At 42.4% G+C, this 17,937-nt stretch overlaps 1 protein-coding gene across 1 annotated transcript in view; it reads left to right on the top strand.

Moving 5' to 3' along the window:
• LOC136437246 (uncharacterized) overlaps positions 1-17,937 on the top strand; it is a 67,723-nt gene that overhangs the window by 47,834 nt on the left and 1,952 nt on the right. Inside the window, exons 38-74 of the mRNA XM_066431727.1 lie at positions 1,237-1,407; positions 1,607-1,777; positions 1,952-2,122; positions 2,329-2,499; positions 2,861-3,355; positions 3,545-3,734; positions 3,936-4,128; positions 4,279-4,450; positions 4,681-4,775; positions 5,190-5,315; positions 5,718-5,891; positions 6,177-6,302; positions 6,640-6,748; positions 6,923-7,014; positions 7,801-8,067; positions 8,212-8,436; positions 9,006-9,150; positions 9,313-9,429; positions 9,857-10,020; positions 10,281-10,404; positions 10,676-10,785; positions 11,257-11,361; positions 11,522-11,700; positions 12,019-12,084; positions 12,252-12,360; positions 12,577-12,789; positions 13,019-13,139; positions 13,473-13,565; positions 13,710-13,772; positions 14,117-14,304; positions 14,765-14,842; positions 15,076-15,315; positions 15,644-15,812; positions 16,017-16,196; positions 16,376-16,726; positions 17,000-17,155; positions 17,385-17,531. Coding sequence (XP_066287824.1) covers positions 1,237-1,407; positions 1,607-1,777; positions 1,952-2,122; positions 2,329-2,499; positions 2,861-3,355; positions 3,545-3,734; positions 3,936-4,128; positions 4,279-4,450; positions 4,681-4,775; positions 5,190-5,315; positions 5,718-5,891; positions 6,177-6,302; positions 6,640-6,748; positions 6,923-7,014; positions 7,801-8,067; positions 8,212-8,436; positions 9,006-9,150; positions 9,313-9,429; positions 9,857-10,020; positions 10,281-10,404; positions 10,676-10,785; positions 11,257-11,361; positions 11,522-11,700; positions 12,019-12,084; positions 12,252-12,360; positions 12,577-12,789; positions 13,019-13,139; positions 13,473-13,565; positions 13,710-13,772; positions 14,117-14,304; positions 14,765-14,842; positions 15,076-15,315; positions 15,644-15,812; positions 16,017-16,196; positions 16,376-16,726; positions 17,000-17,155; positions 17,385-17,531 — 6,066 coding nt within the window. The remainder of the gene's footprint in view (positions 1-1,236; positions 1,408-1,606; positions 1,778-1,951; positions 2,123-2,328; positions 2,500-2,860; positions 3,356-3,544; positions 3,735-3,935; positions 4,129-4,278; positions 4,451-4,680; positions 4,776-5,189; positions 5,316-5,717; positions 5,892-6,176; positions 6,303-6,639; positions 6,749-6,922; positions 7,015-7,800; positions 8,068-8,211; positions 8,437-9,005; positions 9,151-9,312; positions 9,430-9,856; positions 10,021-10,280; positions 10,405-10,675; positions 10,786-11,256; positions 11,362-11,521; positions 11,701-12,018; positions 12,085-12,251; positions 12,361-12,576; positions 12,790-13,018; positions 13,140-13,472; positions 13,566-13,709; positions 13,773-14,116; positions 14,305-14,764; positions 14,843-15,075; positions 15,316-15,643; positions 15,813-16,016; positions 16,197-16,375; positions 16,727-16,999; positions 17,156-17,384; positions 17,532-17,937) is intronic.

The following is a 17,937-nucleotide window of genomic DNA, read 5'->3' on the forward strand; positions in this document are numbered from 1 at the left end:
CAGTCTGTGTATTAAGTATGCCGTGTACAATCGCAGGTCGCATACTAGTTTGGCGCACGAGACGGCCGTCGCACTTTTACGCACAGTGTGAAAATGGGATATCTCTGGACCTTCAAACTTCTCACACTTGTAGTTTGTAATACGGAGGCTGTGACAATATAAAACGTTTACGCAGGGGATGAAAGATCGTTAAGATATCTCTCTCAGAATAGTGCGCGCAGGCCGCGGCCAGACTGTGTCACTTCCGGGTGTTTTCAAAGATCCGGTGTCCTTTGACCTTCGAGAAATGTTACGATAATACAAATAGGCCGATAGCTATAGATCAGGCATGCCTGCAATAAATTGTGGAAAGAGAATTTACTGCATATTTGTGATTTCTGAAACATTTTAGTTGTAAGGCTGAATGGTTCGTTGATCTTCAAAAGAAGCCATCTAGATCTAAATTCGTGACTTTTCCCGGAATTTCTAGATCCTATCTGTGCCATGTTGTAAAAACGTACTTTTCAGCAGGTTGACCCCTCCTGTATTGAAAGAAAAAGATAAATAAACACATTTTCTTTACTTGCTATAAAACACTACTTGGACTGTACAGAGATGCAATTTGTGTGGGTCAATATTTTTACTTCTTTCATTACCGCTTATCAAAAATGCACTTTTCACATAGTCTCTACCAGACTAACTACGCCAGGGTTTCACTTGCAGGCTCCGTCCTAAACGGGCGAAATATGACGGTCACTGTGGACTGACTCTACTGGCAAATTATTCCTTTTTCTGGTGAATTGTACGATTCCTACGCCCGTAAGAGGGCCTGGTGGAGGCTACTTTTCACACCTGGCACCACATACAAGCCACGATTCCGTTGCTGAATGGGTATGTTAAGTTAGCCTGAGTGTCATCCTGTTTCAGTTCCAGGCTCTAGAAATAAATTGTCTGTGATTCCACACCTTACATCAAGATCCATTTGCTTACAGCTGAGCAGGTCACTAGCAAAGGAAATGAACAAACACCTCACCCAAAATTTACAGACTATAACTATGATACTTCACGGAGAATTGTGTCCTACGGACTCTTGTTTACATTCGACCTTTTAGCACGGTTGTCGTAGTAGTTGATCCGTTAATTTTTAATTTGAAAGGTAAACAATATATGTCTTTTAGGCTGCATTTTGTTCGTTTAGATTTTAATTCTTTTTGTTCTTGTTGTCAAAGTTTTGACACCAAATATCGTATGTTCCAGGAACGCCCTGTCCACAGCTGACGCCTGTCCAACATGGCGGCACCAGCGGTGGGAGTTATTATGGGGACGTCGTCACTTATCACTGTGACCCTGGGTACGAGATCAGTGGTGTTGAAAAACGAACATGCCAGTCGGACCAGAAGTGGAGCGGCACACAGCCGACATGCAACCGTAGGTGTCTTTATTGTTGCCATGATTTCTGTTTCGCCGAGTTTTCAGATTTTTCCAAAGTTATAAGTATTTCAAAAGTTTCGTAACAGGCTGCTTTACGTGCAATTACTTTTTTGAATTTTGTCGTTATGCCTTTAGTGCATAGTAATAGCGCGGAGTCTTCCCTAATGACTTATGCCGATGTTACCCTTTCTCACAGGAAAAGCCTGTCCAGAGCTACCAGTCCCTAACAATGGCAGCAGAACCGAGGGTCATCTTTACGGAGACATAGTCACCTTTACCTGTAATGAGGGCTACGAACTGATCGGCTCTGTAAACAGAACTTGTCAGGCCAACCAGATCTGGTCGGGCATACAGCCCAATTGCTCCAGTAAGTAATAATTTACATTCGACCTTTTAGCACGGTTGTCGTAGTAGTTGATCCGTTAATTTTATTTTTAAAGGTAAACAATATATGTCTTTTAGGCTGCATTTTCTTCGTTTAGTTTTTAATTATTTTTTGTTCCTGTTTTCAAAGTTTGACACCAAATATCGTATGTTCCAGGAACACCCTGTCCACAGCTGACGCCTGTCCAACATGGCGGCACCAGCGGTGGGAGTTATTATGGGGACGTCATCACTTATCACTGTGACCCTGGATACGAGATCAGTGGTGTTGAAAAACGAACATGCCAGTCGGACCAGACGTGGAGCGGCACACAGCCTACATGCAGCCGTAGGTGTCTTCCTTGCGTCAAATGATAATGTTCGGACACTTCTATTGTCTATTCCCTCGAGAAAGTAGTTCCAAGCATTCATGACGGACGCCCTTAAATAATGTGGCTCAGTACAATAGAAGTAGCAGCAGAACACAACTATTACAATAGAAAAGGCATAAAGATCTACTAGCATACATAACTTTGCTTTTATGTTTATCGTTAGGAAAAGCCTGTCCAGAGCTAGCTGTACCAAACAACGGCATCAGGACTGAGGGTCATCTTTATGGAGACATAGTCACCTTTTCCTGTACCGAAGGCTACGAACTGATCGGTTCTGTTAACAGAACTTGCCAGGCCGACCAGAGCTGGTCGGGTATACAGCCTACATGCGGTGGTCAGTTGCGTCTTTGGTTTGGTTTTACTTTGGTACATTCTCCTAGGTCGGCCAGTGGTAAGATCTCTATCATAAACTTAGCTACTTACTGACATAGACATACGTTTCCATGTACGCTGCAAAATTCAAACCGTAGTGAATTAACCGACAAGACTTGCTACACACCAGTGACGCTCTTACTCCATTAATGAATGAACATAATTGCCCCCATAACTTCATCTCCACGCGCCTGTCCTGTATGTGTCACTCGTATCATAAGCCTCAGGACCCATGTGTGATATGAACATCATGAAATGGTCCTAGCTTTTGCTTAACCTGTTTTCCATTCACCTTTGCTGCAATCGATGTTTTTTGACAACAGATTGCGTCCCTGACATCAGCCTCTCTGGAGGGGGAAGAAGTGAATCCTCAGCAGTGAAGATCGCGCGGCGAACATCCTTCACCATACAAAGTCGTATCAACGTCATCTGCAATCAAACCTACCAAGTTATATATGAATGGGGGGTTTTCCAACGCGACTTAATGGGGAATGTAATAGAAATACTGGACTTTCCAAAAAAAGTCGTGCGTGACTCGCAAGACATCACAATTCCAGGAAACACCTTGGGCTATGGCTTAACGACTGTTGAGCTGAACGCTACCATGGTCTTGAATTCTGGAAACAAGACACAGGTACAAGAACAGTGGGTGATCATTGCACCATCGGCACCAGTGGCGCATATAGCCGGTGGATCTGCTAAATCCGTCAGTCGGCAGGGAGCTCTGGTGCTGGACGCATCGCGGTCCTCTGATCCGGATCAATACATCGACGATTATGAGAAGTTCACTTTTCAGTGGTTCTGTGAAACGCTTCATGGTAAGTTTCTGATTCTTGAGAGACATTGATGTTTCTATAACTAAAGATTTAAACTGCAGATTGGAGCCATTTTGTTTTGATGATTGGAGTTGACAATTGACCTTCACGATAGGTATCTTTCGGAGAACGGCAAAGACGTAATTAGCACTAAAGCCGATGGCTTTTATAGAACGGCGACTCTTTTTGTAGGGACAGCATGCAACGACACATTCCCAGATGATGGACAAAGTGCCGAATATGAACTCCAGGCCGCTTCATTTCCTGATCATGTCGACATCGTAATATTCACGGTTGAAGTCAGCCTTGACGGGAGAGAATCATCACAAACCTCACAGTCAGTCACCTTACAAAACGGGACTGTCCTCAACATCGCCATTCGGTAAGACGTTTATTCTATTTCATCAAACTGCTCTGTGGTTCTCCATATTTGGCTTCTTATCACTTACGCGCACAATAGCTACTTTGACGTAACAATATTATCTGCATGGACATCCAACAGGGTGTACAACAGTATGTAGACTGATAGATAATGATGGCTGACCTTCAGTGTTCAGAGGTTACTTTTTGGACAATTCCTTAGGTGTGATGCAAACTGCGAGGCTAAAGCCAGCCCTTCCGAGAGGCTAGTTCTCGTGACCGAGTGCGACAACTGCCCGGTAGCAAGCACTACATATCAGTGGACCCTGAAGGGAGAAAAACACATCGACTGGGATGTTGATACGACAACCGGAAACACGTCACAGAACCTAGTGCTTCGCAGCAACATTTTCGAGGTATCCGACCTCTGTATATGTCATTAACGTTTTTGTTATTATCTATTCATTTATATTTTTTACCTAGTAAGTTCGTGGTAAGGTTAATTCACGTTTCACAATTAGTGAAATCTACACTAATTTGATTTGATCATCTTTGTGTATTTCTAGGCAGGAGAAAACTACACCATCAGGATAGATGTGACTTCCGACGACGAGCCTTGGGGAACCGGTTTTTCTGAATACAGTTTCAGCGTCAACACACCCCCTACTGTTGGATCATGTGTGATCAGCCCTTCGTCAGGTGTTTCAACGATAACGTCATTTGACATTTGGTGCGAAGGTAAAGCAAACCTAAAACGATGAACCAAGTTCAACACATTCGTCTTGCTATTTAGAATGTTCTAAAATAGAAGTATACATCATCATCATCATCATCATCACCATCGGTCCTCCTCTTCCGAGGTGTAGCAAGGGAAGTTTGCTCTCCAGAACTTCTTGTCGTTTATTGCAGAGTTCTTGTCCTTCCAAACCAGTATACATGATATGGTTGATTTCTTTTATCTTCCTCAGGAGTCCACGATGATGACAAACCTTTGGTCTACAGTCTTTATTTAAACAGCGAAAGAAGTGACGACTCCACCTACACCTTGCTTCATACGGGAACGGTAGATTACCACGTCTTCTTATGCTGTATATATAGAGTATAATGATATCTATTCAGCGCTTCGTTACGTTGGACAGTGCTGTATTACTCACTCGACACATGTATTTATTTCGATGTATTTACAGCGCCATGTTGATTTCCAGGGCGATATCATTTAACATAACTTGTGACCTTACCTTGGAACGTAGACTCTCTTGTAATGTTGATTGTATTGGTAATCTAAAAACAAACCGACCACCATTCTGCAGCGGTTTTCGTCCAGTGGCGCTTCGTATGGCCTAAAGAAGCTATGCAGCATATTGTGTCAAAGCCTAGTATTTAACTGTGGAAGAAGCAATTGGATAAGGAATACAAGGAGTATAATTGTGAAAAATCTAATTTGACAGAATTGATTAACTTTCTGCATTCACTGCAGACCCGACGGTTCCCACCTCAGCAGCTTCCGACTGGACAGGAACGTCGCGACTTCAACATCACGTTAGAAGTCCGCGTATCGGATGGTTTGGGTGCAACAACAATCATAAGAAATATCAAAGTTCAGGTAAAGTTGAAATTGTACTGTTTAGAGTTTTGTTCATGGATAGTCAAATTGGACTTGAGATATATTTGGTTCTGATTTTTGTGCACATTCAGACCAAATATCAAGTATTGAAGGGTTAGTTTAATCCAGGACCAGGGGGCTTTTTCTTACATGCTTAAGATTTATTGCTATAGAATATAGTTTAAGTTGGACTCACCGTAAGTTCATCAGGATCCATTTATTACTTCTTAAAATTCCTTGGGTGAGTTGTGATACAGCCATTTAAGTTTAGTGATGATGTTTGAAGCTTGGCCAGAATCTATTTACGATAATGACGGTGTTTTCACAATGATTGGGAAAATCTATATATTTTACTCGCAAATGAAATGAAAAAAATATGTTTATCCGCGTTTCTGCTTTAAGGTCCGTCCTCCGAGCGTGGAAGATACAGAAGCGGCACTGGGCAGCCTGAACGACACGTTAGACAACCTACTTGACACTGGTGACCACCGCGCCCTCCTTCAGCTCACCAACAGTCTTAGTTCTGTACTCAACGCAGCGAACACATCCACCTACGGCAGCGATGTACTTTCAACGGTACGCTCGCACGCTAGATTACAGCCCTTACCTCCTTTGATGACACTTGTCTGTCGTGTGTGTGGGGGGGGGGGATATGTGTTAGCAGAGAACTGTCGAATTGTGGCCTATTCGTTGTACTATTCCAAACTTGCCGGTCGTCGCACTTTACGATAATTGATAAAATCAGCGGACACCCTGAAGTTCAAAAAGTAATAAATATAACACTATTTTAACCATGCCTAGATTGTTAGAATATGGATTGCTTGGATTTAGTTATTTCATTCTTATTTATATTCTTCCCAGGCACGTGACGGGCTCATCAACTCGCTGGCGACGATTCCTGTCCAGAGCCTGGAAAAGATCGATCAGGTGTCAAGCGCCTTGGGCCAGGCAACAGCGTCAGAGGAACAGGTTACTCCAGACTCCCAGGTTTGTGCTCACCTAAAATTCATCTATATTACGAGTATCTACAGTCAAACTTGTCCATAGTGATCGCTTAAGGGGCTCGAAGAAAATTGTCACAGTACACAGGAGGTTACTATATACAGACAGGATTCCTTGAAAAATGTCTTCGGAAAGATTGATCCAAGAGGCCAGGCAGTCGTTATGCAGACGCGGTCGAGCGGTCGACAATACACGCTTGTATATATACATACATGCTTACATACTATCACTAAATGGAAAAGACCATTACATCTCACCAGAAAGTTCCATGTGCAGATAGATGGACACCGTAAAGGGCAGACTTTTGTTGGGTTTGTTTCAGGAGAGAGCGGCTCAAACTGTGTTGCAGATGTCAACATTTCTTCAAACACCTGATAAGACAGATGTCGGTCCCGAAAGACTGGAGGAAACAGCATCCTTGGTTTTGTCAGGTAAGCGCTCTTGCTCTTATCTTTAAATTAAGGCCAATCGTTTTAACATATGTTAAGTCATGTTTAGGTAAAATCTAATACCAATGGTATCTTGAAGTTCATAGATGACCTACCTAATATTATCTGACAGGGCAGGAATTTGCAATAAACTTATTATTATTTTCGACCTAACAGCTTGTGTGAACATACTTCGAGCTTCAACAGCCTCGGCGACAAAGACCAAGGGCTTGCCATCGTCTGAAACACGAGAGCTTCGCTTGAACAAGGTAGGAACAACTTCCATGATGCTATTGAATTTTACTTTTTGTCTTATTCACCAAAAAACATGTAAATAGTGATTCATCAAGCTGAACACAACAGAACAATGTGCCACGGTCTCGGCATAACGTTTATTCATTCTACACGCCAGATAAATATAATGTCTTTACATGTAGTGGCATGCCCTTGTTCAATTGATAAACTGGTCTAGCTATAGATTACACGTTCCGACCAACCGATATGTGGGCGCAAACACGGTTTGTTACCCGTTTTGTATGATTTGTGTATATATGGTGGGGTCGTGTGGCGCAACGGCAGAGCGTTCGGCTCAGAACCAACAGGTCCCGAGTTCGAATCCTGTCATGTCACCGATCTTGTGCCCTTGGGAAAGGCACTTTACACGACTTTCCTCACTCCACCCAGGTGTAAATGGGTACCTGACTTCGGTTGGGGAAGGTCGTATTGAGGTCACCTGGTGGCGCCGAATGGCAGCCGCCCAGACCCTTGCGACAGTTCCACATAATGCAAGTGTGGATAAGATATGTATATGTATATGTTGTGTATTATGTGAAACCTGTAAACCCTGCATCAATTCAGCGCTAGAAAGGCTGCCATTGCGGGTAATTTCTGACCAATAAATACCATTCTTTCTTTTTATGGTGCGTTTTTATCATGTATGTATTGTACGCTCTTACGGTGTTAATCATAATCAACTTTTTGAAATTCATATGTAAGCCGTAGCGTCGTTACAATCTAAGTGTTTTACGCCAGCCAGACTTTCATTTTATTCTTAGAATAAAGATGCCACACAGACAACCTTCGTTGCGATCGGGAAGCTAAATGCCGTGGTACTAGATCAAAAGGTACCGGGAGAGAGGCCGACGACATTTTCTGTAGGTGAATTCAATTTGGCGGTTGAAAAACAGCGGTGTGATACAACTGCCAACGAGCAAACGCACATTTTCCGGGTAAATGACCAATCAGGAACGTTCTTCGTGGTTCCAAAGTTGTCAACATTGCTTGGGGACAACTGTGAATCACAGGGAGCTGTCGGAATAGAGGTAGGTAATAAATGGTCATCAAGATAAAAGAAGTCACTTCAGAATTTTCTTAATGTTGCTAGATTTTCAATTTCATCGATACCAAGATATCAGTGTAATTAGTTTATGCACAGGTTGATTTTTTCATCCTTTTTCGTTATGAAGAATTTCAAGACCCCGCGGAATCCTTACGCCTTTGCCAACACGTCTCCCAATGTCAAGTCGGAAGTAGCGGGACTACAGTTCATGAGGAACGGCAGTCCTGTGGAGATCCGGGACTTACCAGCCCCTGTGGAGGTTTTCACTCGACGCCTGTCGAAGTCACCTCAGAATGGACAAACAATGACTGAGCTAGGAACGACAGAACCATCTTGGAAGAACACAATACGTGTAAATATGCTATATTTTATTCTTATATTTACAAGTCCTAATAAGATGACTGTAGCCTTGTTAACATTTCTTGCCAGCACATTCTAGACACATCGTGTTTTATCAGAACTAAAATGCCATGATTGAGGTACACGTGGTAAGACCATCCGTGCTAGGCTTATGAAACATATGGTTTCCATCGTCCGTTTTCCCCCTATTGAAAAAGACCATTGTTTACTTACATGTACTATTGAATAGCCCTAAATTCCGTGTCCTTTTTTCAGCGACTGATCGTTTTCTGTAAACCCATACACATTTCGCATTGTTCGCCATTTCGGTAAATGATGCATATGGGCATGCAGCTGGTCACATTCGTCGCACGATCGTCGAACGATTGTAAACTGACGGCATCATTGGGTTAGTCGTGCATGTGTCGTAGAAAATCCAGCTGTCTTGTCTGGGAAAAGGAGAAAAGGCTGTCTTAGATGCTTGTAGGTGGTTGATTCTGTCACAACCTGCTTGAAAATCCTACGAGATAAGAATCGTATGAGGACTTACGCCGAATGTGACCCCATCGTATGATTATACAGACTCACCAGTTCAACGCGACTAAGGGCAGGCCCCTGTACATCACCGTGACGCCTCATCTGGCGAATGTGTCTGTCCGACTGTACCTAAAGCGAGGGCAAGAACCACGCCGGATTGACGAATTCGACAGGAACACAACATTACCAGGTTTGCTCTTACTGTGCTGTATTTAGTTATTTTTAAGAATAAAGATCGTTATGGGCGAAAAAGGCCACGCCGCGGGTCCTTGCGAGGGCGCTAGGGTCAGGCTATATCTTTGTATACATATACTTTAAGTGATTAACAAAAAGATCATATTTATGTATACAGATGACGACGACCTGTTCACCCTGTCACTGGGAACAGAAACTTTGACAGCGGACAGGTGGACGTGGTTCATACCCGGAAGTGACGTAGAGGATCCAATGGAGTACATGTACTACCTAGGTATTAAAACAAACAACATGCAAATGTCTACACAGCTAGGAAATAGATTTTGCCTGAAATGATATGATATGAAGTTTCCTATTTCATGATTAGAATGTTCCCCATTTTACTGCTAATCCAAATACTTAAGTAGACACGCATATTACTGGGACTGGGACTGATCGAAGAAGCGATTTGTCAGCCCATATGTCAACAAAATGTAATTTTAGTCCATTTATGATTCAGTTTTCACGTAGCATCATGACCTGTCTGAAGAAAATATTTGAAACTTTGATAAACATTTTACTTCATCATCATCATGGGTCAGAAGCAACAGATGTCCCATATACAGCTTTAGTAAGATCTGGAAACGTTACAATGTTGCATTGCGAATGTAGTATACATACATCAGAAAAAATATTTTACAAGATTTTTCCACATATTTCAGGAGTGCAGCACGTCCGGCTCACCGAACAAGGTGATGTAACCCCCTCGGTTTCTCCTGAGTATCGTGGGGAGAACTTCACCCTGAACTACACAGTTCAGATCTACTCCACGCAATGTCTCTACTTCAACGAGGACGTAGACGATTTCAGATCAGACGGTTGCCAGGTTTGTGTTCTCAAGCAGTAACTTCACCTTTCCGCGTCCTCATTTTCAGAGTCGGGGACTATTTTGTAGCTTATAAACAAAATATCTTTCAATATCATTTTGTAATGATGAAATAAAAAAATTATGACAGCTTCTATCATGTCAACAAAACATTATTTCAGACGCACCTTTAATATTTCTAATGCAACATTTGAGGATAATAACATTGTCTGAGACTGTGTTTGCTTATTCTGCTTCCTTGTACATGTACATGTGTTTAGCCCGGTCCTCTCAGCAACACCAGTTTGTCACACTGTCGGTGCGACCATCTAACAGCGTTTGGGTCCGGCTTTCAATTCTTCGTGGCACCGAACAAACTCAACGTCCTCCAGGCCTTTAGAAATTGTAAGTGCAAACAACACGCATCCTTTGTAACCCCCAAAACACTCAATGATTGTTAAGACAATAAAGGAAGTACCACAAATACTAGTCACAACCAATCACAACACCTCTCTTAAAATCAAATACATGAACATCAGATATTTCAGTGGTCTACAGATTCTGGGCAGGATTGTGTAACTGAAGTTATGCCAAGGCCTTTTGTGGTATCATTTTTCATATCTTTTCGTAACTCGAATTTTGTCGTCGAGCCTGCAATATTATATCCCTCCATTAGTGAACTTTAAGGAGAACCCAGTCGTTGTGATCGCGATCAGCGTTGTGGTTGGGATCTACCTCCTGGTGGTGATCTGGGCCCGGCGGAAAGACAGGCAAGATTCAAAGAAGGTATGATATCAGTGCTGTATTAAGTTCTGTGGCAGATCGTTGATTAGGTTAGTCATTGCCATTGGATGGTATAGTAACGCTTTGTTCCTGTCCGTCAGCATATATAGTATAGCGCAGCGTACTGTTTTACTTGATATGGGAGTTCCGACAACCATTTTCGCTAGATTCAGGAGGCCGCCTAGGTATTGGACTAAATGCAGGTAGGCATTTGCGCATATCGCATAGTTGGCCCACCTGGCTACGAATTACGAATAGCTCTACTTTCGAATTACGGGAAACAAAAATGGCTTGCTTATGACGTAAGGAAAAGGGGCATGTCTGTGTACATATACGTATGCCTCCTAATATCGGTCTGATTCATGTAACATCATGATATGAAAGAAGAGCAAGAAGCAGACCGTACTTTGCATCAAATGGTATACTGCTTCGACATACAACTGTACTACCATGCTGTCTGATATGGTTTTCCAGGTTGGGGCAACGATTCTTCGCGGAGATCAGAAAGGTTTCAACGATCACTTCTACCAGATCATAGTTCTAACGGGATCGAGGTCTCAATCTTCCACATCTGCCAGGGTAAGAAACAATAGCCTTTCGTTGCCACAATATAACTTGTGTGATTTTACATTTTTATCGACATGATGACTTAGCATCTTCTCTATACATGAGGTACACCATATACATGTACGCCACATACATTTTGCATACAATCATCAACTGAATCATTTTCCAATAGGTCTTCTTGACACTCATTGGAGAAGGAGGAGAGTCTGGTCCACATGAACTTGAGGACCACGATCGCACGATTTTCAGGGAGGGAGGAGTGGACACTTTCATCTTGCCGACAAGTCGCCATCTTGGATCCTTGTACGCCGTGCACATCTGGCACGACAACACAGGACCTTGTCCTTCATGGTGAGTACTTTTGACCGAGTGACGTCAGTAGTATATAGGATCCACTATTCGGGTGGCAATTGGTTCGCATATTAAAGATGCAACAATCTTTATTGACACAACAAAAGATATGCTAAGGATATGTTGGTATGCTCATTACCTCCTGAAGGTAGGCTAATAATATGCCAATGATATGCTAATCGTACGGCAACGATAGGCATGTAACTATGCTAATGACATACAAAGAACATAGGGGAATTATAATGACATCCCAAGAGTTTGCTGTCCTTTATAGTACGCAGTCTCATACTTCGTTAACGCATTGTGTCCAACCAACAGGTTCCTGGACAAAATCATTCTGCAAGACCTTAGCGACGGCAAGAAGTACTCTTTCCTGTGTCAGAGGTAAGATTGTGATCTGAAACTTGAAGCAGAATTGTAAAATGTTAATAGATATCATGACGGCACAACACGGTAGTCTTAGGTAATACATAAGGTACGTTGGATGATAACTTTCTAGTTCCCACTCCAAAAGCCTGACTTTAAAATACAATTTCTGTTACATATCACAGATGGTTAGCTGTGGAGGAAGGTGACGGAAGGGTGGACTGCCTGCTCTCGTCAGCTACCGACAAACAAATATCGACCCTTAGCCATGTTTTCAACTCACAAACATCCAAGGTACTGCGTACCAATGATATATTTTCTGAGGGTCAAAAACATCACCGCAAATGATTATTTATAGGTATTTAGTAGAATCTCTTCTTAGATACCATGGATAACTAGAGACTCATATTATGTACATGTACAGTTTTGTAGCCAAGTCTTTCAGATGTTTGAACCCGTCTTGCTATTCTTGTCATGTAATCTATGAAAAAAATATTCCCTGTTCCAAAGGCCTTCAATGATGGTCACCTGTGGTGCTCGGTGGTGGGGCGACCTGCCTACAGCCCCTTCACTCGTGTCCAGCGGGTGTCCTGTTGCCTGTCACTGTTACTCTGCACCATGGTCACCAACATCATGTTCTTTGGCCGGGCAGATGACTTCAGCAAACCACCTCCAGTCGACATCCTTGGTTTCAAAGTACAGATCCCGATATCGTGGGCACAGGTACCAGTCTATTTCAGTTACATCTCAAAATAAAATGACAGAAGGTGTTTTAGAGGTACCATCTTCTATCTATTAAATACGTTACATGTACATTTGTAAATAAAGAATCTGAATGATTGTCGATCAATCTTGAAAATACTTGCCCCGTCTGCTAGCTAAAGTATGTGATCAATGGTTCTACCGAAATAATTTATAGATTCATAACTTATTGATTTCACACTTTTTTCAGATCATAATCGGTGTACAAAGTTGCCTCATCATTTTCCCCATCAACCTTGCCATAGTGGAGATCTTCCGCCATGTTGCATCCCCCCCAGAGAGGAAGACCAAAGATCAGAATGTTTCAAGCGGTGGGTAGGAAAAAGATATGCTAGTAGATGAGAAGCTTCAGGAAGACATAGATTATCAAAGACCGGCCATGTAGATACGATCAAATATAACATGTACACAGCCTATTGCAAGATTGGTTATATATGGTGTGAAAGACTGTTGGAAACATTAAGTTTGTTATCTATGGAATGTACAATAAAATGGAACTGCAAGAGTCAAAGGTAGATAGCATCTTGTTAGAGTTACGAAATAGGAAGCTGTATTCAAATATTCCAAAAGCGATCTATTTTGTGATTGTTTTATATTTTAGGTCTCTCACAGCACATCTAAAATCATATATTTCACCTCTATAGCTTCTTCGACGTCTTCAGATGTCATAAGCCTTGAGGAAATCGAGCTTCAAAAGATTGACAAGGCCTGGGACTTCTACAGGCTACCATACAGCGGTGGGTGGTAATTTTTACGTATGACTTGTAGCTATTGTAATGGCAGTAGCTAATGTAATGGCAGTTTCAGTTGCCTTCAGAATTTTTGTCCTCATAATATTTCTTGAATGTTACATCATAAAAAGAAGTTTCTTTCTCTTCCAGATAAGAAGGTGACTGATGACAAGAAGAAAGGATGCATTCTTCCGTGGTGGTGCGTTTTCATAGGTGAGATGTAGCTGATAAAAAAGGAGACTTGGAATGTGTAAACTGTGGTGACAAGATAGATGCTCATCACGTATGTTAACTATTGTTACCGTAACAGTAGTTTTATACAGCTTACTCACAACTGAGCCAGTCCACAGTTGTGACATTTGTGGCAGAGAATGTCATTCTCGAATATGACTGTTAAGCCACAGATGATGCTAAGGGAAGATATGAACTCGGCTCTAACCTTGTCAGAACTGACGGATGCCACGAAGAGAGAGTGTCATCATGCTTTTCCTTCTTCAACATATGTGTTGGTGTGAATAAAAATTGTGTAACTTTCCATCTGCTATTGTTTCCTCCAGCCTGGTTCCTTGTGTTCGCCAGCTGCTTCCTGTCTGCGCTGTTCACCATTCTGTACGGGTCCGAATACGGCCGGGAGAAGGCTGAAGCCTGGCTCTTCACCTTCTTCACATCCTTCTTCACGGACCTCCTCATCCTGCAGCCCGTGAAGGTGGTTCTGCTGGCAGTCGGGCTCACGCTGCTGCTGAGGGTAAGATCGGGCAGATTACTAGTTTCATAGCTGAATTTGACCTACTAGCCTATACAATGTTGATAGGTAGCTTGGTGATGGGTAAATAGATGGACAGCACTTTCATATGGTTTTCTTATCATAAGTAGTTTACTGCAATGTATTCATCGCCACTCTTGAAATGCTGAAAGAAAGAGGTTGTCATTCACTCGTATGATAGAGTCACTGCCTACGTTGAAATGACCAAACAATTACATCATACCAAAAATACCAATGTTCATGTAATGATTAGAGCAACATTTAGAGCTATCGCAATAGAAATATGATGATCATGATGAATGTGTGAATATTAACAGCAAACCATGTAGATTTAGCTTCTCATCTACATGGGCACCACAGGTATGTAATGTGGTTTTGTAAGATTACTAGTCTTGTATTCTGGAAGCTCATATGATATTACTGCTCATCTCGTGAATTTTAGAAACCTCACGAAGATGCAGAAAACCTGACGCCGACGCTAGACTACGACGAAGTGTGCTCCTACCTATCGACTATCAAGGTAGAGACAATTTTTATTATATGATTTGAAGTAGTACCTTGAAAATGTGAAACGAAAGGCTCTTTGTCGTTTCAGTTTTATTGTAAAGGTTTTAAGTGAGCAGCACTCTAAGAACCACATCACTCATAAGTTGAAAGTCACCAGTGCGGAAGTACACTTGCTATATGATTCCAGGTTCAACAGAACAAGAGAAAATGATACATTTACAATTATTTTTCCTCGCATCCTTACAGGTGACTCCTGCAAAGAAATGCCTTGAAGAACCACCAGACTCGACGAAGCTGGCTGAAATGCGAGTCCGTCGTTTCGTTGAGATCAGTATGAAGAGCGCCATCTACGAGTTTGTGTTTTACTTCATGTTCGTCCTTGTGTTAGCGGTCATTGCCAACGGACCACGTGACACCGGCATGTTTCATATGACAAGAAATATTCGGCAAACTATGGACGATGGAGATGACCATTCCTTTAAACAGGCGAGTACAATTGATGTCTGTTTTAAACCCAATGTAAAATCAAAGACTACACACTAACACAGTACACACCAATCAGTGTATCTTACCTTGAAAACGCCTTCGTATCCTGTGTCCTTAAAAACGAGTTTTTCTAGACAAAAACTTGAAGACACAGCGCCCTCTTGGTCAGTATGTTGGTTTGCATGCAGATTAATTCAGCATGATGATGATTCGATGTAGAGCTGAGATAAACTTACTCATCCACGACCGTGCAGGGCATCTTGTCCTTCCTGCTCTCGACAAATTATCAAAGACGTTTAATATAATTAGTTTTTTTTGCGTCTTACAGGTCAATGACGTTCAGAGCTTTTGGAACTTTATACGATACACGCTGAGTCCTGCGTTATACGACAACCAGTGGTACAACGGTGACAACAGGGAGCCGGATGGATTTATGACGGACAAGACGTCATATGTAGTCGGGCCTGTCAGGCTTCGGCAGCTGAGAGTGGCGGAAGGTAAGCATACACAAGCTTTTTACAAACTTTTACAACGGATACTTTCAGTTAGGTCCGTAATGCGTTTTTCGTCTCCAGAATACATGAAAGCTGCTCTTGATTGTTCACTTATCTGGAAACCAAAGCCTCTACCTAGCGCCACAGTAGGATCGTTATTGAAATCATGGCCATCTTGTCACGCGTGCCTCACTTATGTTTCCACAGATAGTTCATGCAAGAGGGCCGAGCCAATTGAAGGCATCTTCAATGACTGCATCGATGCGTATTCCTACTTAACCCAAGACAGTAGCAGCTATGGGATGGGTTGGTTGGAGACACCTGACGCAAACGCAAGTGCACTGGTGCAAAATGAAACCAATCCTTGGGTGTACCAGCAGTCTTCAGGTACTTGTTTTTGGAGACCAACAGCCAATATTAAATCATCGCTCTTGATTCAAATAAAAGTGTGGGTTATTCCGTTTTGGGGGGTTGGTTGGTCAGCATTAGAATTCGTATCATGTGATCACATCTGTTCTGGTTAATTCCTTTTCGTCCCATAGCGCTCTTTCATACGGCTGTTACAGATATCCCGGTAGTTGGAACACATGAGACCTATTGGGATGGTGGCTACTTCGTTAAATTCACCAACACCACGCCCACCGCCGTCCTCGCCACCGTGGCACAGCTGGAGCCCAGCGGGTGGATCGATCGCTACACCCGAGCCGTTTTCATCGAGATGACGATCTACAATCCCCACGCCAACCTGTTCTCCGTGGTGAACCTGCTGACTGAGTTTACTGCCATTGGGAGCGCCTATCCTCATGTGGACATCACTACAGTCCGACTCTACCGCTTCCAGACCACCTGGGCTTGGGTTGTGGTCGGCTTCCAAGGAATCTTCATCATCTTCGCGTTGTACTTCGCTTTCAAGGAATGTGAGTGAGCACACATTACAAGTTCTTGTCTCAGGCTTTTATTTTCAAGTCTAATACACGACTATAAGTTTCCACGTCCTAACAGATGTTACCTATACAGTGAAAACAAACGTCTGGTAGCAGTAGGGAGATACTTATTATGTAGCACAAATGTAATTGGACTATCATCGCGGCCCCAAACATATTCAGCAGCTGCTGATATACCCCTCAGCAAGACCTGATATGTCACTTCCGGTCTCAAATATGACGTTCTACTCCTTTGTTGTATTGCAGTGGACCATATCCTGAAGCTACGGTGCTTGTACTTGAAAACCTTCTGGGGCTGTGTAGAGTTGAGTTTGGCGCTCCTATCTCTAGCTGAGGTCGGGGTCATGCTGTACACCTTGTATATTGTCCTCGAGTTCCAGTCAAAGCAAGGGGCAAACACGGGTAAGTCAATGATGATGTACTACCGTATATGTTATGTCACATATATATGTGTAAGGCGTTGACTAAAGAGAAGCCTTTTAGAGTAACAGTTCACCCATTCGACGAAAAGTGCTTAGAGTATACTAGATAGATAGAATAGCTGTTATTTCTAAGAAGACAGTAAGGATTGAGTTCATGAATCTGTAGATCATTTACTTAAGAAGTGAATCACTGCACTATATCTCTTCAGGACCAGTTGAAAGAACGTTTGAGAAGTACCGCAGGGCTGCGTACTGGGACCAGATCAACACGTACGTGCTGGGCTGCCTGGTTTGTATGGGGACTATCAAACTGCTTCATCTCCTGCGGTTCAACAAACACGTTGTACTCGGGGCAGGTAAAGCATTGTAGTTGAATTCAATAAATTTGTATAGAAGATTTTGCATACGTTGTATCACAACTCGCGGTGACGTAGTAGTGCATTTCGTACACACCCAACATTCTAACCATGCTTCGTTCACACTTCACCGTTTCGTTCATTCACAAGGCAGTAAAATACGCTCCCCTCCCACACACACAGTTCGAAGATGATTCCAACAGATCTTCATATATAATTTACATTTTCAATGCTTTTTATAAGTCGTCCATCTGGATTTGATTTTGAAATCATTATGTATTTGGTTGTTTGAAAATCGAGACTAGACAATGAAACAGTTGATTGGAGGTGGATATAAAGATCAACATCAACAGGGTGTCTATGGTTTCAAAACCACCAGGTTTTAATTTCCTCTTACGTGTTTTTT

This window comes from Branchiostoma lanceolatum, chromosome 6, assembly GCF_035083965.1.
Source record: "Branchiostoma lanceolatum isolate klBraLanc5 chromosome 6, klBraLanc5.hap2, whole genome shotgun sequence".
NCBI lineage: Eukaryota > Metazoa > Chordata > Leptocardii > Amphioxiformes > Branchiostomatidae > Branchiostoma > Branchiostoma lanceolatum.